This window comes from Acanthochromis polyacanthus, chromosome 11, assembly GCF_021347895.1.
Source record: "Acanthochromis polyacanthus isolate Apoly-LR-REF ecotype Palm Island chromosome 11, KAUST_Apoly_ChrSc, whole genome shotgun sequence".
NCBI classification, from domain to species: domain Eukaryota; kingdom Metazoa; phylum Chordata; class Actinopteri; family Pomacentridae; genus Acanthochromis; species Acanthochromis polyacanthus.
This window is the reverse complement of record NC_067123.1, coordinates 15,121,509-15,145,069: the sequence shown is the minus strand read 5'-3', so window position 1 is coordinate 15,145,069 and position 23,561 is coordinate 15,121,509. Positions and strand designations below refer to the sequence as shown.

The 23,561-nt window shown below is 41.3% G+C and overlaps 1 protein-coding gene across 5 annotated transcripts in view; it reads left to right on the top strand.

Annotated features, from left to right (window-relative positions):
* The window catches only part of glcci1a (glucocorticoid induced 1a), a 49,609-nt gene extending 28,053 nt beyond the window's left edge, over window positions 1-21,556 (top strand). For 2 of the 5 annotated variants that reach the window (XM_022207723.2, XM_051955133.1), the window contains 5 exons: window positions 13,120-13,278; window positions 14,699-14,851; window positions 15,194-15,404; window positions 16,950-17,070; window positions 17,166-21,556. In XM_022207723.2, the coding sequence (XP_022063415.2) occupies window positions 13,120-13,278; window positions 14,699-14,851; window positions 15,194-15,404; window positions 16,950-17,070; window positions 17,166-17,481 (960 nt within the window). In that variant the 3' untranslated portion in view covers window positions 17,482-21,556. The remainder of the gene's footprint in view (window positions 1-13,119; window positions 13,279-14,698; window positions 14,852-15,193; window positions 15,405-16,949; window positions 17,071-17,165) is intronic. The other 3 variants (XM_022207726.2, XM_022207724.2, XM_022207725.2) reach the window with 2 other exon arrangements.
* The last annotated feature ends 2,005 nt before the right edge of the window (window positions 21,557-23,561 follow it).

Here is a 23,561-nt window from a genome sequence, read left to right as displayed (position 1 = left end):
TATGAGGCCACTTCACATGCTCTGTAACACTGTTTGCATTCTGGCTTTTGGTACTATACAACTTTCCAACTCCATGATCACCATACCCAGATCTTGCTTGTTTTTGTTTTGTTTCTTTGCTTTTATCCTTAACGGGCCTGTTCTTGCACCATCATTCCACATGTTGTTGCTATTGTACACTATCTGCAGTAACTAGAGCATCTACAGTACCTTTACTAATTGCAGTACTGTCATGAAAAGGGTATCATATTTTTAGTACAGTAAAGAAAGGATCACATTTCACTGACTTTATTTTAACTCATACCAATCCATAAAAATATGCCCAGATTGGCCTTGAGGTTTGGCCATTTTTAGTATTTGTTAACTAAAGTTTCAGTTCGTTTGCTCTATCAGTATACTGTACTCTTCACATGTTTTCCTGGTTCTATCTGAAAGCTTCATCTTAAGCAAGTGGAAGTCTTATTGTTAATGACAACACTCTTGTGAAATATTGGATTGAATTAAGAACTAGACCCTCAAGTCCTGTATGAAGAGGAAATAATTTCATTCAGTTCAATTATCACCATTTCTCAGCATATATCATCACATAGCACTTTATATTAGACCCTCCAGAAAAACGCGGGCTAAAATACTTGATTATGCAAATAAATATGCGGGGTTTTTATGCCATTTTATGCGGGGAAATTGCGGAAAGTTGCAAAGTATGCGAATAGTTGTGAAATATGCAAAAAGATCTAAAATATGTAAGAACTGGGAAAAAAGGTGATTCTTCTCCTACATCCTGTTACTAGGCTACCACTGAATGAAAAAGAGCAATATAAAGTTAAACAGACATACTACATGCAAGACACATCACAGTAAGTGCTGCCAATGTTTCATTTATTATTAGCTTAAGCATGAACTCAATCACAAATTTCTCGGAAATAAAACATTCTTTCTGCTTAGTTATACTTTGAGGTAGAGCAAACTACCTGCAACACGGTTGATTTTCTTCGGTGCTCCAGAATGATGTTGCACAGGGTGCAAAAACGTTTCCCCCCACTTTCGTGCAGTAAATCTGGGTACTGTTTTGCCTGGTCTCTGGCTGAAATATTCGTAGGTAAATGTGATCTTTGAGCATTCGCCATTCTTGTTTTTCGTCTCTGAGCACCGCGCTCCGCATCAGCTCGTGCTTCTAGTGTGTGTGTGAACTGATGACGCCAGGCCGGGCGTCACATAAAACTTACTCACAACTCCATTTATATTGGTTATAGTTTTCTCATTTTATGCGGAAATTGTGAAATAAAGCGCCTATTTCTCTTTTTTTCGTGGAAATGTGAGATTCTTGCGGGAGTTATGCGCTGTTTTGCGGGGATTGTGTGGCCTTTTGGGAAATAATTGACCCCTGCATAATCAGCGGCATTTTGGTGATGAATGCGGGAATTCATGCGATCGCATAATCACGTTTTTCTGGAGGGTAAGGTAAAGACTTTACAAATTTTAGACAGAGAAACCTAACAAATATAGAGATTTTTTTGCAAAAACACACCTTTCCTGGAATACCAAAAAGAAACGCTATGCTTCAGGTGACTGGTCATTTGCATTGAAACAATTGTGACTGAATCCCAGTTTTGGTGTTAGTTACATTATTAGGGTTCTATAGCCTCTTGTATGATATCTGAGCTGGGGTATGTGCGTGTTTATGGTGTTGATTGTGAACAGCAGTGACAGACAAATCCACTAAAGCTGCACCCTACCTTATATTATCAGCCCCTCTCAGCTCTACCCTGCTGATATTCAGCACCAAGGAGGTGTTAAGATAATGCTGTTTCAGTCTTGACTACCCCCTTCCCATCTTTAAAATGGACATAACACACTGCAGTTTATTGTCTGGCGAGACCCCGCTGTCTCCTCTCTGCCCCTGCAGCAGAGGCAACAACAACAATAATAATACAGTCCGAGTATTCAGATCTCACAATATTCAGATGCAACGACCAAATATTTGGATCTTCAGATATTCGGGTCCAGCCCTACTTGGCAGAGTAACAAATGGCAAATAACAGGTGACAGCTTATAAAGGCTATAAAAACACAAGGTCATCATTGCCATATAACAAAAGCTAAAATGAGCTAATTACTATTAGAATTGAGTACTGCAGAGTTTTTCTTAAATTCAGTTTGGGATAGTAAGTCGTCTATGATTATTATAATTGGAGGATAAACTCTGTGGAATAACTTTACAAAAATAGAAGGTAATGTTGTTCCCAATGGCCTTCAGCATATGAGGACAATGTGCTGCATTAATGTAGCACATTGTAATTATAGCATGTCGCTATAATCAAGAACTGGTGTTATGGTGGCAACAACCAGCACTTTCCTGGTTTCCAAAGTAAAAGAGGACTGTCAAAATAAAATCCAAATTTTTAGTTTGTGTAAACAGCATATGTTTGCCTCCCATGAGTCATCATAGTACTGTGTTTTTTACTGTGTTTTTTATCCTCTGTAAAGTGACCTTGGGTGTTATGAAAGACGCTGCCAAATAAAGTGTATTATTATTATTATAGTACCCGCAGTGGCTTGAGGGCATTTTTTTTTTTTTTTTTCACAATGCGTTAGAAATATTGTTGTCTGGTTTTGTCTGCATTCAATACAAGCTTGAGCTAAATGAGCTGAGCCTGTCAACTTACATTATCCTTCAGCCTGACTATCTCTGGGCTTGTTTTTTAAAGTCCTGCAGCTCTGTGGAAATGGCACCACCATGGCTAGAAGTATAAAAAAATATGTCATAAATCATAAGACACAAAATAAAATAGATTGTTTTTAAAATGTATTTTGCAAAATAATAATAAGTAAATAAAAAATACAATTAAAATCGTCATGTACAACATTATTCCAGGTGAACACAGGTACTACTAATACTGGGTAAAGAAATGATAATTCTATATACTATAGTCATTTACTGCTTAAATCTTTGGATTATAAATACAGACAGCAGGTCAGCCAAGTCATCCCAGATTTTTTATTTCATTTTTTATGGAATGTGGTTGGTATAAGTGATTTATTTTTGGTGACTTTCTAAATTAGATTTGTAGAACAAGAAAGAGGATTTAGGCCAACTATCAAAACCGAGATTTCAATAATTTTCTTAAATAAACCATATGACACAAATGATTAGTTTTAGGACTGTCAGAGATTTGGAAATCTGGTGATTCTTTCTGTTTTACAGTTTTGGGCTTTTTTATCCCCCGCCGGCCGTAGGAACGGAGGGGGATATTGGCGTGGGCACGTCCGTCCGTATGTCCGTCCGTACATCCGTACGTCCACACGTCCACATTTCGTTTCCGGAGCATATCTCAGAAACTACTTGAGGGATTTCATTCATATTGCACCCAGGCCATCTCTATATAGTATAGATGTGCCTTTTGGGGCGTATGACCTTGACCTGATTTTCAAGGTCATACTGAGGCACTTCAAATATTTTTTGGTTTCCGGATCATATCTCACAAACTAGTTGAGGGATTTCATTCATATTGCGCACACTAAGCCTGTTGGTAATGTAGATGTGCCTTTTGGGGTGCATGACCTTGACTTGACTGTTTCTTTTATTGTAGTGAAGATGTATCATTTTGTAGGTCTATCGTCCAGTATATATTATTATTTCTTGCACTTAGAGGCACTATATATAAGGCGGAGCGTGTTTATTTAAAGGTGCCGTGCTTTTTAAAACTACTTGTCTTAATTGGAATGGGTGCATAGCTATATAAAACATTGTTCATGGGTATATAAAAGGCAGCTAACACCGAAATATCGAGAGTACCAAGATGAGCAATGTTTGCAAGTAGTGAAAATTTAGGAAAGCTGTCATGTTGAAAATGTTTGTGGTCTTATCAAATCTTGATTGTGATCTATGGAAGATCGGCCATGTAATGACAGCATACACCTGTGCTAGGTGCCAATCCAATGCAACAACTCTTCCATAAGTTAATCTTTACAAAATTAACTATAAAATTTACACAGTGCTGTCCAAACATCTTAAAACACTGTCAAAGATACCTTTACTGTGTATTTGTTTTGAATTTAACTGAAAGTTAATGCCTGCTTCAGACAAGTCAGATTTTTGTTTTGCGTTGTGAAGTTCCATTTCTAAATTAGTTTACTGTGGCATCTTTTTGGATTTCGTCCTTGAATACATGTTTATTAATGAATAGCACAGCTATGTGGGAATACGCAGAGCTGAGACATAGCTTTGTCTTCTTGTGTGTGTGTGTGTGTGTGTGTGTGTGTGTGTGTGTGTGTGTGTGTGTGTGTGTGTGTGTGTGTGTGTGTGTGTGTGTGTGTGTGTGTGTGTGTGTGTGTGTGTGTGTGTGTGTGTGTGTGTGTGTGTGTGTGTGTGTGTGTGTGTGTGTGTTTTTTACAGACTGGATGTAGTGTCTGTTGAGAGGTGAATGGCCTGAGTGAAGGAAACAAAAACATACAGAACTGCACTGTGTGTCTGGTTCAGTGGCTCAGATAAAGTGATCACATAACAGTCTTTTCACACAGAGCCTTCATCGATAAGTCCTGCATGTTAATTAATTGAGCTCTTAGGACAAGATGGTACAATCCCTTAGATTAATCAGCACTTGGTACTGAGTGAGGGGAGGGGGTGAAAGGGTGCAAAGTGACCATCCAGGGGCAAACACTTCACTGGGGTCTTCAGGTGGGCACCCCTCTTCACTGGCGTTTCGTTAATTTAAGCCCACTACACCTCCAAAGGGCTTAACGGCGACACCCAGCGTCCCAGGTGTGCCCCCCTCTGCAGTTACCCCTGGACGGTCACCTCGCAGCCCAATTGGAGTCCTTTCTCTTGATCCATATCCACCTGCTGCTTCATTCGGCAGCCTCTGATACGGACTTGACAGCTCGTCGGAAGGCCTGTCCTCGCACTCCCATTCCCTTCAGAAGCTTGGTTGTGGACGTAGCAACAAAACCTCTACATTCGACCTCAACTGGAAGCACTTGTCCACGCCAGCCACGCAGCTCTGCCTCGGCTGCTATATCCGCATACTTCAGCTGTTTGCGCTCATATGCTTCACCAACTGCCGCCTCCCATGGTACAGTCAGTTCCACAATGCACAGAGACTTCTGGGAGAATGACCACAAGACCAGGTCTGGCCTGAGACTAGTTGTAACAATCTCAGGTGGAAAGATAAGTTTCTGGTCTAGGTCGTCCTGCATCCTCCAGTCCCTGGCAGAGTCCAGAAGGGTTGCCATCACTCTTGCAGATGGTTTTGCTGGGAGATGTCCTGCTTTTACGAATGAGGTGGTATTTGCATATCCTGGTTGTGTCTCCAGGTGTAGCGACCTTGGGACAAACTGGTGTTGCAGCCAGTGAGGATGCGCTTTAGTGTTGCAGGGGTTTGACAGAGTGGACAGGAGGGATCTTCTCCAAGCCACTGGCTTAGGTTCTTGGGTGTGGGAAGAACATCGTAGGTGGCTCTGATGATGAAGCTGATCTGGCTTCCTTCCATTTCCCAAAAATCCTTCCACGTGAGCTTACGATGTTCCAGATTTTCCCAGTTAGTCCACTGGCCCTGTTTAGACTGTGCAACTGCTCTTGCGCATCTGTTTGCCTCCTCTTGTTGCCGCACCTTAGCCACTACCAGCTTTCTCCTCTGGGTTGATGTTGCCTTATGCCATGTGGGTTGACTTGTACCAAGTCCGAATCCACCTCTTCCATACTGCACCTGCCCTACAATGTCACCATACCTGAAAGCAGATTTTGCTTGCTGCACGGCCTAAAATGGGATCCATTTTCTCCCAGTTGCCAGTTTGGGAGCAGCCGCTCGGATCGCATCATCTTGAGACTCAGTCAGGGTCATATCCAGCCTCACCTTGGTGCACTTAAACTCCTCTGTGAGGCTAGAAATGGGCAGTTCCAGAGCACCATGTCCATACAAACCGATGTTACTGAGGCAACGCGGGAGCCCAAGCCACTTCTTTATGTATGAACTGACTGTCCTCTCCAGTTTCTCGACTTTAGTCATGGGGATCTCGTACACCGTTGGATGCCACATCAAGTGGGGGAGCAATCCGAACTGCAGGCACCACAGTTTCAGCTTCCCAGGAAGTTAGGTCTTCTCTACACTGACAAGGCCTTTGATGGTTTCTTCCCTCAGCTGAACACTCTGGTCTGAGTCTTCGAGGGTTGCGTTGTACACTCGCCCTAGGCTCTTCACTGGCAGTTCTAACAGCAATGGAATGGGTGTATCCTTGATGTGGAATCTCTGGTCCACGAGTTTCCCCTTGAAAATGGACATGCTTCTGGATTTGCTGGGTTTATCTGTGCCCACGTAATGTTAGAATGAAGCTTTCCTAGCAGTTGTTTGGTGCATGCAACGGTTGAGGTCAGAGTGGTCAGGCATGAATGGGAGGTAGACACTGTCCACACTTCAGCCGTTCTCCTCCCACAACCCATTTTGAAGCACGAATGATCACTTCCATGGCCTTGGCGAAGGCTAGTGGGGAGATGGTACATCCAGCCATTATTCCCACCTCCAAAGATTGCCATGATGTTATATACTGTGTTATTTTAACACAGAATTGCAGATCTTGGAAGTAGTTTTTCACAGTTTTACAGCCCCCGCCGGCGGGGGCTCTAGGGAAGACATTTTCTGCAAAACAAAGTCAGCAGCTGTCTCCCTTTCACACACATACACATTCCACATACCCACAGAAAGCTTAGAATCTCCTCTAAACACTCATAAAGCTCACAGCACATTTTCAAATGGAATTGATACTATAAAGAGAATTTTTTTAGGCGAGGATAAAAAACTTTCATCTTTTCCTGTGTTCCTTCTGCATTTACTCTGACACAGTTGTACCTACAGTGATGGTTACACCTCTGATGAAATCTCACTGGTCTTACCTTTATTTTGATATCCAGATTATTCACATAGAGGTTGTATTTCCAGAGATATAACCTTTTCATTTATTTTTTTCATTTTCGAGCAGGTGCCTCAAAAACAGGGCTCAGGGACCAACAGGTTAAAGTGTAAAATATCTATACTTGTAATGCTTGTTTAATTCCTCCCAGCTGCACTGGGCACAGTGACATCTGGTGGATTTGTTTTGCCTTGGCAAAAAAAAATCTCCATTTTGTAGCTGTACTTTCTGCTAAAAATTAGAAATAGTGGAGAGGGAGGCAGAAGAGAAAAGTGGGGGCATCTGACAAGAACCCCCAGCTGGAACTACACCAGTATTGCGGTATTGCGATGAAAGTAACATATACAGTCCAGTTTTGAGCAGTAAAAGTGTTTCATGTTTTGTTGGAAAAATCATCTAGACATACCACCAACAATTTATTTGGTTATGTCTGAAGTTCAAAAAAGTTTGGTTTTTATTGTTAAGACCATTCCCATTTACTACAATGTTTATTTTGCTGTATATAGATGCTGAGATGTATGTATCAATTTACTCTAGCAATCAAAGGGTTGGTTACACCTGCTGTTTTTTTTCTTCATTTTAGATTGTATTTGAAAACTTGAAAACTATGAAAAAACATATGGAATAATTTAGCAAGCTAAACTTGTGTCCGAAAACCAAAATATGACAACTTTGTGTGCTCTTCATTTTTCTCAACCAGCTTATGAAGTTGTAACTTGGAGTTTTTCCTACAGTACTAGGAGTTTCTAGTACTGCTGACCACTTATTGGCTGCTTTTCTTTCACACTGTGCTCCAACTGATTCCAAAACATATCAGTTGGGTTTAGGTGGGTGTAGGGCTGGGTGATAAATCGAATTAATTCGATTAATTCGCCTTTTTAAAACCTGACGACTTGAAAATTTGCAAAATTGAAAAATCGAGGTGACCTTAAATATATAACGATACAGATTCTTCTTCTGCCTTTCATGACTTGTGCACTGGCGTTTTCTTCAGCCTCTCATCTCCTTCCGCCAAAACACTCACACCCCCGTCATGGCTGACACAACAGCAGAAGAAGAGTTGGTTGCGAGAAAAGGGCTTCATGCTACATCGATTATATGGAAGTGGTTCGGCTTTGACAAGACTGACACAGAGCAAACTACAGTCATGTGCAAGGTTTGCAAAATATTAGCAGCCCAACTAACCTCTTTCAGCACCTCCGGCAGAGGCATCCTAAAGAATGGGAAGAGTGCCCGTAGCTATGGGAGTGCGGCATGGCTAGCACTCGCCATAGCAAACAGACTGCAAAGAAACAACAAAAATCGATTAAAATCGTAATCATCCAAAATGACTAAAAAAATCGAGATTTTATTTTTTGGCCATATCGCCCAGCCCTAGGTGGGTGATTGTGGATGCCAGGGGTTTTAGTTTATTTTCCTGCTGAAAACCTAATGACAGACCAATGAAGGTCAGACCAAATGCAATGGTGTTTCTCTCCAGATGGATGTCACCTTGAAATCTGAACACATCTCCAACAGTGTCATAAGGAAAGCCCCATCCACACCATCACAGTGCCACCTTCATGATTCACAGTGGGAAATCACATGCTGATGCCATCTGTTCACCTTCTCAGTGTCTTCTCACAAAGCATCTGAAGCCCTAAATCTCGCATTTGGTCATTCTTCAGACTAAAGTCCAGATTTCCATTGGTCTGATGTTTTATGTTTTTTTGATTTTTGTTGATGCAAGAGGTTCTATTCTTGTTGTTGGTCTGCATCTTTGTTTTGATTGCAGCAATTCTACCGTAAAGGTCTGAGTTTCTACCGAACAAATGATGTTGGCATGTGTCTGCTGCTTGAAGTCTAGGAAGCGTGAATGTGGGCTTGGTAATTGTTGATTTGTAAGGCAGCTAAGTTGAATGGTCTTGTCTTTTGCAGCAGGAGGAACTCTTGGTCTTCTTCCGGGGGCGGTCGTCTTGACAGTCAGTTTCATCACAGCATTTTGTAATTGTTGTGACTGCATTAAAAGTTTTTGAAATTTTCCAGATGGACTGACTTCATATACTGTTATTCTCTTAGTTGAGTGGTTCTTGCCATAAGATGGATTCTGACATTACTGGGTGGAACAAATGACTTATATCGGCTCATCCCATTGTGTGATCACATAAGCATATTCACCTTATTCAGGAAGTGAGGCAGGGCGGTGCCATTTTTGAAATCGACTTCCGGTTGACCGTCTTCGCATTACAACAACATCGAGTCCTCTCGCTACTGTAGCTACTTTTAACTGTTCTTTTAAGCGATTTTAACATGTTTGGCATCAATTGCGCTGTCCGTGGGTGCCACAACAACTGGGGAAAGATGAAGCTTTCTCTCTCTCAGAATTGTTTAGAGCACGGAAAGGTTAGATCTGAATGCTGCGGACCAGCTCATGGCTATGTAAACACACAGCTTGCATCGGTCACTGTCAGCGCAGCTACAGCGATTCTACCAAAGTTCAGTTTCCACTAAAGACCTACCTATGCCATCAGTGAGGTAAAAAGATACTCTCTGCCATTTTGAAACGTTGTTATGACTGTGGTTTGGTCAGAATCAGTTTTTTGTTGCTCCAGGGAATTAGCATTAGCTTGTGACAGGGCTAATAACACAGTAAACCGCAGGAGCTGTTTCACAAATGACAATAATAACCTCCGTTTGCACAACCACATCATATATATATGAATCAAATAAAGTTTTATTCAAATCAACATACCTTCCATAATATCGCAGCAGTGTGACTGCAGGACCGTCCCAACCCAGCGATACAGGAGCATCCCGTGGTCTCCACCACTCCATCAGCTGTCACCAACACCCACACCATGTGTGAGGAGGTATTAGCCTGACTCGGACTGACATTAGCTTTAAGAAACGTATATTTCCGTTCTTGATGTAACAGAACAGCGCCGACTTTACCACTGTGCAAATATTGATAGGCTTCAGTGCTCTTATAATTCCTCATAGCCGAGCGATCAACGCCAAGAGACAACACGAAATAGTTAAAAAATATCGCCATACATGACTTGTGGCCACTTTTTCATATCATCCTCTCACTCTGTAATAAGTCGCGGATGAGGCAGACTTGATCCATTTCTGTTTTTTAAAGAGGTTTTCGTTTCTTCCCACATCACTCTCTCAGTTGTAAACACCGGCATGATCGAGTTACCGGAAGTGCTACTCAAAACAGGAAGTCCCGCCCGTTGGAAAATGGGCGGAGCTGAATAAGGTGAATACACATATGTCTATGACAGGGGTCGGCAACCCGCGGCTCCGGAGCCGCATGCGGCTCTTTCATCCCTCTGTTGTAGCTCCCTGTAACTTTGGAAAATAATCAGCAGGCTATTTAATTAAAAAAAACATTTTAGTTTATTAATTTTTAAAAATTTAATTCTAAATTTGAAGATTATGGTCATCTTGTAACATCAAAATAAAATGTCTTAATTTTTTGTCTGTCAAAATATGCGTCCCAGCCATCAATCTCCGACCCTCGCCGGCCTGTGTGTATTCATTTGGAGTCCTGTTGATCTTCGGATCCCAGTGTTTGCTCTACATTCATTCAGCAGTGGCCGGCCGCCATTCCTAAATCCTAGCCGTCGCTCCTTCAAATTTCTTTCTTTTTTTATTGTCGCAAATACACCACCGCCGCATGTTTCTGCCTTCACAGCAGAGTCCTGTATTGTGTCGGGTACTCGTGAGTACTAAGGTAAACTACGGATAATTATCTTGCTCAGTATCTACTCTTTGATGTGTCAGGTTAATACAACGTTACTCACGAGAGCATGGCTCGATGTCAGGTCCAGCATCTAGGCAGCAGGTCAGAGAGTCAGAGGAGTGTCATCTTGGAAAATAGGGCAGCGACTTACCGGAGAAAAGTTATTAGCTTAAGATAAATAGATAAATAGATTTTACAAGTTAAATAGACATTCGCAAAATATTGATTTCCAGCTAACATTACATAACATATGAGGTCCAAAAATGACATTAACCAGGTAAGATAAATATTAGTGGTAGGACACAACTGAAAAAATGAATCTATCTAATTAGAGGCTTTGTAATTAATTAATCACGACTGATTAACAAGGGCATAGAGGTAAAAAAGCGATATATGCAGTGTTGTCTTCATTTTAAATGCCAAAAGCATTTTGCGGCTCCCGGTGTTTTCTTTTCTGTGAGAAACGAGTCGAAATGGCTCTTTAAGTGTTAAAGATTGCCGACCCCTGGTCTATGACATATGTCTATGTGATCACCCCCTCCTCCCCCCAGAAGAAAATAGGAATATTCGGAGCTCGTCTCTTCCCTTTGGCCCGCTTCGGCTCATCCCGCCGTGTTCGGCTCATCTTGGCTCATCCATTCGTGTTTGTTACCACCACCTGAATGGCCAAGTGGCTGCCGACTCTGACGTCACGCTTCACTTCGTTGCATAAACACAAGACAAGATGCCGAAGACCTCCGCTGTTTGGCAATTCATCAGTTTAACTGAAGACAAAACGAAGGCAGTGTGCAAAATTTGCGTCCGGGAGACCAGACGAATGGATCCGAATATTCGGGCTGTCTCCGTCACAACAAAACATAAAACAAACATAAAGATATAAAATTTTAATTTTTTGTCAAGAATCAACAACAATTGGGACACAATCGTGAAGTGGAATGAAATTTATTGGATATTTTATACTTTTTTAACAAATAAAAAACTGAAAAGTGGGGCGTGCAATATTATTCGGCCCCTTTACTTTCAGTGCAGCAAACTCACTCCAGAAGTACAGTGAGGATCTCTGAATGATCCAATGTTGTCCTAAATGACTGATGATGATAAATAGAATCCACCTGTGTGTAATCAAGTCTCCGTATAAATGCACCTGCTCTGTGATAGTCTCAGGGTTCTGTTTAAAGTGCAGAGAGCATCATGGAGACCAAGGAACACACCAGGCAGGTCCGAGATACTGTTGTGGAGAAGTTTAAAGCCGGATTTGGATACAAAAAGATTCCCCGAGCTTTAAACATCTCAAGGAGCACTGTACAAGCAATCATATTGAAATGGAAGGAGTATCAGACCACTGCAAATCTACCAAGACCCGGCCGTCCCTCTAAACTTTCACCTGGAACAAGGAGAAGACTGATCAGAGATGCAGCCAAGAGGCCCAGGATCACTCTGGATGAACTGCAGAGATCTATAGCTGAGGTGGGAGAGTCTGTCCATAGGACAACAATCAGTCGTACACTGCACAAATCTGGCCTTTATGGAAGAGTGGCAAGAAGAAAGCCATTTCTCAAAGATATACCTAAAAAGTCTGGTTTAAAGTTTGCCACAAGCCACCTGGGAGACACACCAAACATGTGGAAGAAGGTGCTCTGGTCAGATGAAACCAAAATGGAACTTTTTGGCCACAATGCAAAACGATATGTTTGGTGTAAAAGCAACACAGCTCATCACCCTGAACACACCATCCCCACTGTCAAACATGGTGGTGGCAGCCTCATGGTTTGGGCCTGCTTTTCTTCAGCAGGGACAGGGAAGATGGTTAAAATTGATGGGAAGATGAATGGAGCCAAATACAGGAGCATTCTGGAAGAAAACCTGTTGGAGTCTGCAAAAGACCCGAGACTGGGACGGAGATTTATCTTCCAACAGGACAATGATCCAAAACATAAAGCCAAATCTACAATAGAATGGTTCACAAATAAACGTATCCAGGTGTTAGAATGGCCAAGTCAAAGTCCAGACCTGAATCCAATGGAGAATCTGTGGGCAGAGCTGAAGACTGCTGTTCACAAACGCTCTCCATCCAACCTCACTGAGCTCCAGCTGTTTTGCAAGTAAGAATGGACAAGAATTTCAGTCTCTCGATGTGCAAAACTGATAGAGACATACCCCAAGCGACTTGCAGCTGTAATTGCAGCAAAAGGTGGCGCTACAAAGTATTAATGCAAGGGGGCCGAATAATATTGCACGCCCCACTTTTCAGGTTTTTATTTGTTAAAAAAGTTTAAAATATCCAATAAATTTCGTTCCACTTCACGATTGTGTCCCACTTGTTATTGATTCTTGACAAAAAATTAAAATTTTATATCTTTATGTTTGAAGCATGAAATGTGGCGAAAGGTTGAAAAGTTCAAGGGGGCCGAATACTTTCACAAGGCACTGTATATAAACTTCTTGCGTATTTGTTGTCATGTCTTCACCTCTCCTCCTGTTTGATTCCAGCAGATTGCAAAGCTCCGGCAGCAGCTCCAACGGAGTAAACAAGGAGGACGTTACAGTAAAGACAGGGGCAGACCCTCCCTGCTTCAGTACAACACCATCACCCACATAGCCCTGACCAGCACCACCAACCACACTTCCACTACAGTCAGCCACATTAAGGTATCCTTATTACCTCCGCCAGGAGGTTATGTAATCACCGGAGTCTGTCTGTCTGTCTGTCCGTCTGTGTGTGTGTGTGTGTGTGTCTGTTTGTCTGTTAACAGCATAACTCAAAAAGTCATGGACGGATTTTCACCAATTTTTTACAGGATGTCCGGAAGAGCAAAAGTAACAATCGATTAGATTTTGGAGGTGATCCGGATCACTGTCTGGATCCAGGATTTTTTTAAAGGTCGAAGGATCTAATCGATTGTTACTTTTGCTCTTGCGGACATCCTGTAAAAATTTGGTGAAAATCCGTCCATGACTTTTTGAGTTATGCTGTTACCTGACAAACAGACACACACACACACACACACACACACACAGACGGACAGACAGAGAGACAAACGGCATGGCGGAGGTATGCGCTCTCCGAGTGCTTTTCTAGTAATAATCTTGTGCTTAAATTCTTTCCTTTTGTGAGTCAAGGGGTTCATAATGCAGTCCAGGGGCATTTTGTCAAATCGTGAATCTTTGGAAAAAGTCATTCTGTTTGTTGTCTGATATTAAGAGTGAAAGTATTTGATTTCCTGCTGGTAATAGGTCTGTGCTGATTGATAGTCTTGGAAGACTTGGAAAAGACTGCTGGTGTCCCTATCATTTTTAGGATGAATGATTTATCAAAATTGTTATTTATTTATAGGGAATACAAAATATTTGTAAAACATGATAAATGATATACAGTCATTTCTCATGCACTGTGGACTGTGTTTACAAAGACACACAGATTCCCAAGCAGAATTAAAATGAGGACTCTTAACCACTTGGTTTCCAGGGTGCCCCTGGACATTTCATGGTTGTAACACAACCTGAGACTAAAGTAACAAGTGCAGGCATTTTGTTACTGTTACTGCTCTGTCTCCCCTTTTACCGCTCTTCAGCTGCAGTAACAAATGCAAGCATTTTATTACTATGGTTGGAAAGAGGTTAAGAGATGGAGCAGTGTCTCAAGAGAGTTCAATTGGAAGTTTTGTGCTGCTGCTACAATGAGGTACAACCTGTTAAACATACATGATGCCTTAATACTAGAAATCCTAGGTTTTGCCATGTTTTTTTACTCCCAGGACTGTGCCAGATGGCTCTGGCTACTATCTATTTATTTTGATATGAGGACCATTTCTGAGGAATGCGAGCATTGTCCCTGATAATGGCTGGTGATCAACACTTGAAATCCCAGGTTCAAGTGGTAATGCGCACACTAGTGCCTCGTTGTCATAACAAAAACGTCTGTAAACCAGGGATTAGTGCCAAGTGGTTCTTCTCTGGGGTGCAGAGATATATGTGCCAAAGGGTTCAGGGATGGGACTTTTAGTGTTGTAAAAAGGGAGAATCCATACTGTTCCTAAGTAAGACACCCTTTCCTTATTTATGACTGCAGCAGTTTTCCATGTCGAAGTCGGCCCAGATGCCGCTGTCCAACATCACAGTGCCAAAGCCATCCATCTCCAGGGTGCCTAGCAGCATGGAAGGCATCAACCATGAGTTGGAAAAGGTTTTCATCAAAGATAATGGAGAGAAGGAAGAGCTAAAGGTAGGGCTTTCTGTCATCTTAACCAAACTTCACCCCCCTCTACCTCTTCTGTCCCTCTCAACCTGCCAACCAGCAGCAGATGGGTTCTCCCATATGAGCTGGGTTCTGCTCAAAGTTTCTTCCTGTTAAAAGGGAGTTTTTTCTTGCCACTGTCGCCTTAGGATTTGCTCTAGGGGTTCAGGCATATGGGCTCTGTAAAGCGTCTAGAGACAATTTGAATTGTAATTGTTGCTATATAAATAAAATTGAACTGAATTGTTTTAGTAAAGCTATCTTTTACTTGAACTCTGCATGTTGTCTTAGCTCTGACTTGTGCTTTGTCCTTCTGCTCTGGGAATCAAGTCCTTGGAGGTTCCTGATGGGCGACGGGCACCCTTCCCTCCCCAGCAACGCAGCAGCAGCACCCGCAGCGTGGATACGCAAACTCCCTCAGCTCCCGGACGGTCCAGCAGCTGCTCCAGCCTATCGCCATGCCCCTCACCAGCCTGCCCACCAGGATCACATGACGGCAGTCCGTATTCCACAGAGGATCTACTGTACGACCGGGATAAAGGTAAGCAACATCAAATTCATGTTGAAGCATCCATGTCAAGGGCCAGTCAGTGGGCCACTGGGGTCACCCAGTTGAAGTTCAAACCTACCCATATCTTTTAAGAGTGGATCACTGGTGATTTTGCTATTTTGGAAAGGAAGACAATAAATAAAGGACAGACTGAACTGGCATGTGTATATCTGCTTTTCTTTGTTTTATATACTACAACAGAGATTTCCAGCTTATTATTTTAATGTTGATAGTGTTCATTCTATGAGTAGGTGGTACATTGCAAGCTCCAACCCCTAAAAAGAAAAGTAGTTTCCTTTTATAAGACTGACGGCAGGATAACTTGACCTAGCATAATACTTTTTTGAACAGTAATGTGTACAAGCCGGTACAGCTTGCATCACTGTGCTTTGTAGCTCCCAAATCTCTGTTCAATGAATATTATTCCAATTAAAACATCAAACCATTTCAGTGAACCTCAGTGTCTCTTCATGACATGTTCCTCCATTACCATGAACACGTGTAGTTTATTCTGACTTAATCTCGCATACTATGCGCTATCCTATTGTATAAAATAGACACTAGTGTATCAAATGTGTATCAATCCACTGCTGACAGTATGCCCAACTTGAAATCTGTTTGAGTGATTGTATCCAGCTGTTATAAAATATTTTAAGTTTACAATTGAACTGAAGAGAGTAATATTGCTTGTGCAATATCACTCAAATGTCAAAAGATGTTCCGTTTTAGCACCTTACTACAATTGCATCATTTCCAAGTTGAACAGTAGGGTATTTGTTTAAATGTAATGCGATCAAGAAGTTCAGCATCTACATATCAGCGATACACTGCTCACAGCACTACTACTTGTAACACTCACTGGAACTTGATCTTAGAGACTACAGGGTCTCCCTCTGTGAAGACTGTTCGGCATGTGGGTCACAGCCATAGACCCAACTCTTATCAACAGTAATAATCCCCAAAATGATGGTTGAGTCATCTTGGGTCTGTTGACAGAGATTTTTGAAGAATTTTACATGGTGTTGCCTCTGAGGATCAGTGGTGAAATTGCAAATGTGCAGCTGCAATTGGTTTCAAAATAAGTAACACAGGTCCAGGTGTTGACCACACAATGTCTCAAGGAATGCTGACTCATTACAGTTTCTGCTCGCACCTATTGCATGCCAATGATTGCTCCCCTCTCCTGCACAACAGAAACTTAATCCAAACTTTGTCATCACACCTCATATGCAAAATGTAAAAGTTTACAACTTTCTGCAGACTGATATTTCTCAGCCAATATTTGGTATAAACACAGATATTCATGGTGCCATTGATTAATGTCATCTTCTTTTGTTGTATTGAGTTTTAGGCCTAATTTCGTAACATAGTATTTCTAAGCTACTTGCTTTTGGTTTTTCACACAAGAAAATGCATTGCTACGCAACTTAGAAATAACCAAAGTATTGTTATATGCAAAACTATCGTGTAAGGCACTTAGAAAATGCTGCAAATGTTTCCCATGAGCCAGTACCCACTCTGTCTCTCTGTGTTCAGACAGTGGAAGTAGTTCACCACTTCCAAAGTTTGCCTCCTCACCCAAACCCAACAACAGCTACATGTTCAAGCGAGAACCACCAGAGGGCTGTGAGAAGATTAAAGCTTTTGAGGAGATGAGGTATGGACTGTTTGATACTTGTGCTGAATTTCAACATCTCTTTGCTGCCTGAGGAATGTACGATCCTTGCTGACACTGCAAATGTCTTTTTGCAGCTCCAGGCAGTCCATATCGACATCAGTCCCCCTCTTTTCCTGCCCCGACAAAAACAAGGTCAACTTCATCCCGACAGGCTCTGCATTTTGCCCCGTCAAACTCCCCGGCTCTTTGCACCCCACCACAGCCTCAGAGCCTGAGGAGGATGAGGACAACGCGGAGGCAGGCTCCAGCTCAGAGCCTCAGGGGGTCACCTCGTTCTACCGGGCCCCCACTCAGGTCTCCACGAGCACCAGCACAGATGACCCCCCAGAGGAATCAGATTCACCATCAGAGACTGCAGAGCCCCAGACAGACAGTCCAGCCATCAGCTAGACTTAAGCAGGGATGGCCTCTGGCTCTCTAATCAACGCTAGCGACCACCAACCACCACCACTGACTGTCCCACCAACACCTCCGTCTGCTCTGTCAGGGGAGCCTCCGTCTCTCTGTGCTGACCCCTCCACCCCCCTTCTATCTCTGCATGACGACGCAACAATGTCCCAAATATCCACCACCGCCACCACAAAGACTCGCCACCTTAATGTACTGTCCTAAATAATGTCTGAGCTTTAGTTGGCAGGAAAGGACCTGATGGTTAAAGGTATTATATGCAGGCATCAGAGGGAAGAATGGAGCGCTACTACGGATGGGGGGAGGGGCATGCATTTTAAACTCGTAGTATATTTCTGATTAAATTATGTGTTCTCTGTTTCAGCATTCACAGTATGAATAAGCTCTCTAAACACACACACACACACACACACATATATACACACATATATATATATATTTTTCTTTTGTTTTTTTTAAACACATATGGTTCTATGAAAAGACAGAGAAATGCTTGTTTTTAAAAAAAATCCAAAACTGTGTATTTGCTGTGTGAAGTACTGAACAGGAAAAACAGCTGTAATATTCAGGATTATGTTTACACTATCCAGGTCACATTGTTAAACCCTGTCTCAAAGAAATGCAATGAGAAAACAATTTGGGCAAAGAGAAAAACAAAAGACAAAATGACTACAATCCGTTGCACACTCTCTGCATCTGGCCTCGCTTCAGGTATTTAACAATCAGAGTCTATACTCAGGTAATTTGGAATGTATGTCCATACGAAATATCTGCAGCTTCACAAAGCAGAACTGAGTCATTTATTCCTGTTTTTTTTTCCACATTTCCAGACAAATCATTCTTACAATCTTACTCTTACAAATTCCAGTCTGGGACTTGAATGGTAATAGTGGCTGCAAAAGGTAAAGAGTTGGAATAGTTGCTACCATCTTCTTCTGCTGGTGGTGGGATAATGTACAAGCCACACGTACTATGACTGATAGCATTTGCAGATGTGTGAAATACTGATGGAAGCATGCTGGACAGACTTGGATGACATACATGGGTTGTCTGTTATTTAAGCTTGATATAATGATTAACTCCTGAGCCTGCTGACAGTGGACCAGTTATGATTGAGTCTGCAGTAGCATCACATGAAGGTAAAATCGAATGGTACAGACTGGAGGTGTAGTTGTACAAAAATTGGTTTGTTATTTTGTTATGCGTTTTTGTTTGATGTTATCAAGACTAAAGCCCAACTGAAACTGAATTTGTAAGACCGATGTCAGCATTTAAAACACACACAGCTTCTGGGAGCTCACACATTTTTCCCTCAGAAATACTGTTTTGTGCAACTCATTGTTTCCCCAGATCTCTTCAACGTTAACATTAGTGAACAAGTGAAAAGCATAAGTAACACCAATACAGAATACAGTCAGAAAATCGACTCTGGAATGTCATTTGTACAGCATCATATATCTAAAACTTGCTAAATTGCTAACAAGCTACCGGTCATACCAAACTGTATATTGAATTAAAATTGGAGTCGACAGTATTTTTATTTGGCATCACTGAGTAAAAATCCCATGCTAACCTTTCAGCATGTTGTAATTTAAGTGATAGGAAACTAGACTTCTCCACCTCCTCCTGGCTGTGTTTTCAGGCTTTAGAAAATTTATCCTGTGGCAGGAGAATTTAGCTTTCCGCAGATCATGTCACCTACAGCTAGGAAATACTATAAAGAGCACCAAATTCTGTGGTACAAATAGGCTACAGTGGGACAGTGGATTAAATAGAGGACTTGACTATCTTTACACATTTGGAATGAATCCTCATTTAGTGAAAGGTAGGAGGGGCTCAGGACAGAGAAGATTCTAATTGTGGCTTCTTCTTTTGCCTTTTCCAGATTGCTGCTTGTACCACCTTTACACCTTTACATTCTAGTGTGTTTTGCTTATAAAGTCCAAGTTTAAATTGCAAGAGGAAAAATGTTTGATTTCCTCTTTTATTCAGCTCTCTTGTCATGATATGGTCAGGTAATTGGATGTCCTCAGGTGGTAACTGTTCAACACGGCTTGCGTAGTTTCTTTAATTTTGAGACCGTAAAGAAAGCAACAAAAGCCTGCAGACAGAAATATCAAGGCACTGCCTCCTGGTGTGTACACTGAAATCAGATTTGTGACAAGTTATTACAGTTGGAATGTGTACATTTGTACATGTTTGTCATAACCCTACAAGGCATTGTTTGAGCTCTAAGATGGCAAATTTAAAAAAACAAAAAACAAATATGCACCAGTCATGTTTTTATGACCAAAACCAGCAGGGCTGGGTATTGTTGGAAATATTTCAATAGTAGTGCTGATGAGAATGCTGAGTTTCAGTACTAGCAGCAGTATGAAAACAGTAGTTTTTGGATGCCTTACTTTATGGGAGATAGTTGTTGTTTTTTTATTTCTACAAAAAACATGTTCGAATGAAATGTATAAACACAAGAAGCTGTAAGATAGATCAAATCCAGCCAAATCATAGCTCTAATTGGCAAAATGATGATTTGAAGCTGCGTTAATCAGTGTTTTTGCATTAACAATGACACAGCATCAACTCTGCAGTGCATCTTTGTGCGTTACTTTTAAAATTTTCTTAGCTTTTTTCCATCAAAATAGTACAGATGCACCCCCTGCCCACCTGTAACTACTAATCAACAGCAAATCGACACAGTTAGTACTATCTGGTAAAGAGACAGACATTTTTCTAAGGACTTAGAGACCAAAGTAACTATTGGATTGACACAAACACCACTCTAAACAAAGCATGCCTGCTAAATGTTTTAATTGGAGAACTGAGTGCTGACACATTAGCACATATTCAGTGATAATTTGTCAATGTTGTGGTTTCAGGTTGTTTAGCTGCCTCTCGGGAGCCAAAAGCAAATTACTGAAAGCAGATGGAAATCAAAAACTAATCAAATAAGTAGGGAAGTTACAAATCTGAGTGAATATTTACCTCGAGCTTTCAGTAATTTGGTTCTGCATAGTCAGTGCTACATACACATTCCTGTCATTACTAAAAAAAAGTATTGAGTTTTGATGCCCAGCCCTGGGCTGTCTTGGGTGTAGTTACATAGTCCATACAAAACAAATGTTTGTACATCTTTTACCTCCAGTCTGCATCCAGGTTGATATCCAAACTTAGACTGTTCTAATATTCCAGAAAATTGCAATTCCGTTAAATGCATTCCATGATATTTTAGCATCCAACACATAAATAGACTAATGACAATTTGTTCCTAATGTATCTCTTGGCCTTTTGACGTGATCGCTGTAGGAGACTACCTACAGTACTAAGAGAGGTTTAATTGCAGTTGTACGTTCATCTGTTTGATCCACAGATAAAAGGATTGTGCTGGAATGCCTCACTCTCACTGTCGATCTGTTATTAGGCAGTGTTGTAAAGACCCTGATGCTTCCACCAAGCCACTAAACCTTCTTAGCAACTTATGTATTCTGTGCAAAGCACTACTCTCTAGGCTGTTAAAACAGACATCACCATGCAGAAGTGTAAATGACCCTTACATTTTCTTTTGCAAGAGTAAAACATAATCCACATTTATTTTTTAATATCTGGTGTGCTTGTGGAATCCCTGCATTGATGATCCATTCATATTTAGTACATGTGTGGCTTTTAAAGAGGTTCAGTGCAATGTTGTGGTTTCTAAAGATATTTCAGCACCTTACAAAGAGCTATAGCCTTCCCAATGTCCCATATATACTTGGCATTGGTAAACTAGATGTGTGCAATAATAGGGGAAAAAAACAAAAAGGTGTTGTCCTTCTGGATGATGTTCTTTGACACAAGCGTCTCATCTTGCATTCCTTTGGTTTTGAGTATGGAGGCTGGATCAGCAATGTAGTTTGTTGCGAAAGTCATTAACCAATACAAAACCAGCACTGAGAGTGACCAGAGCACATTACTGGCAGGTCAGAGTGTTCATCAACGCACTACATGATACTCCTTGTGTAACCTGCAATGTCAAAGTTCATGCACAATGGCAATAAAAAAATCTTGGTTGTTTTGTCCACTTTTTAGTGCGTGTACATCAGTGAAGGCCATCTATGAGAATTACTACTGGTCCATTTTTAAAACAACTGGCCTTCTGGGTTGTTCTGGTACTCTGTAACTGGTACCCATCAAAAGTGGCCCAAAGAAGACAAACTGGTGAACTAGTCACAGGGTCATGGGTACCCACTGATGTGTGTTTGGAGTGAAATTTGGACTGTGTCAAAGCACACAGTGCCACGCAGCTTGCCATGTATCAGACTGTGTATCGTAGAATGCTATTGCTGACCTGACCCACGTCCACCCGCAAAAGCACCTACAATGGACAAGTTAGCATCAGAAATGTATCATGGTACAGTGAAAGTAGATGGCATGGTCTGATAAATTATGTTTTCTTTTTCATCATGTAGACAGCTGAGTGTGTGCATCATTTTTCTGGAGAAGAGATGGCTGCAGGATGCACCGGGGGAAGATGGTGATTTGGTAGTGATATTCTCAACAATGTTCTGTTGAAAAAACTGCATTTATGTGGATTATACTTTGATGTTTACCACATTGCTGTAGACCATACATATACCTTCATGTCAACAGTATTCCCTGATGGCAGGGGCCACTTTCAGCAGAACATTGCTCCTTCTTAACTGCAAACACTGTTCTGGAATGGCTTGACGAACATGACAAAGAGTACAAGGATTTTACCTTGGTATCCGCATTCCCTATATGTCAGTCTGATAGAAAAATAAGTTCAATGCATGGAGGTTCCCCCACACAACTTTCAGGACTTTAAAGACCTGCTACTTAAATCTTTGTGCCTGATACCACCAGGCACCTTCAGAGGTCTGTGGAGTCTTTAATAGGATTCAGACTCTTAACAGGGCATTGTATACTTCCACATGCACACAGTGTTATTTTCCATTTTGTGTCTGGGCTCAGATCACCATGAGCTGTAATGAAGTCCCAAAAATACAGTTTTGGAAAACCATGTCCCTAACAAAGAAGACTGATTTGAAATTTGATGCTTAAGTTAACCTTAATGTGCTATACAAAAAGCCTCTGGACCATAAAGGCACCACAATGGATTTCTGGCTAGGTTACATGACTTAAAAAACAATGACATCTACTTTTTGAGCTTTTACAGTCACCGCACCAAATTTGGTGACCAGCACTGTGGAGTTGAGCTACATGTTTGTACTGTGTATGGACAGCATCGATTAATAATGTTTGCAAAGGTCTGGGCTTAACAGGTAATTGGCTATAACTTCTTGACTATTTGTGCAATCATCCTAGGTCTTAGTAGATAGAGTGGTGAAATTTTGCTTTCCCTTGCTAAGACCAAGCATATTACACAGTCCTGATTTTCCAATGGCTCCTATAACTCAGAATTGTCTATTATAAAATCAATGAAATGCGTGTCTTTGTCACAAATAACAAACAAAAAAACTATTGCACATTTTTGTTCTTTAACTGATTTATTATACGCCTTCTGGAGGTGACTGCTGGATCAAAAACTACAGCAACTGAATTATCAATTTTGGTGATGCAGAAAGCCAAGTTACTAAAATTTTCTTAGTGGCTTGGCCTTTCAACCTACCAAAAGTGATTATGACAGCCCTGACAAAAGTCTTGTCGCATTAGGATATAGTAACCTTAAATGGCTTATAACTTTATTTCTAATCAATCAGTTCTCACAAAAAAATGGTTAATTTTAATGTTAAGGGCTTTCGCATTAATAACTGGGTGCAAATTGAACCTGTCATAAAGTGTCCTGATGTTTATGTCTTGATAAAGCCCATGAAATCTGTTTTTGCAAGGACAAAAGTCTTGTCATGTCTTTAAATGATTCAACCAATCACAGATTAGAAGTTCACCTGTGACAAATACTGTAACTGACACATTCCCAGGTGTGTATAAAAAGAAACCTAAGACACAAGACCTTCATATGAAGCCCAACCTGACCCCGACAGCATGCCAAAGACCCAACCACAGACCAAAGTGCTGATCATCAAGAGCCTGAAGACCAAGTCTGC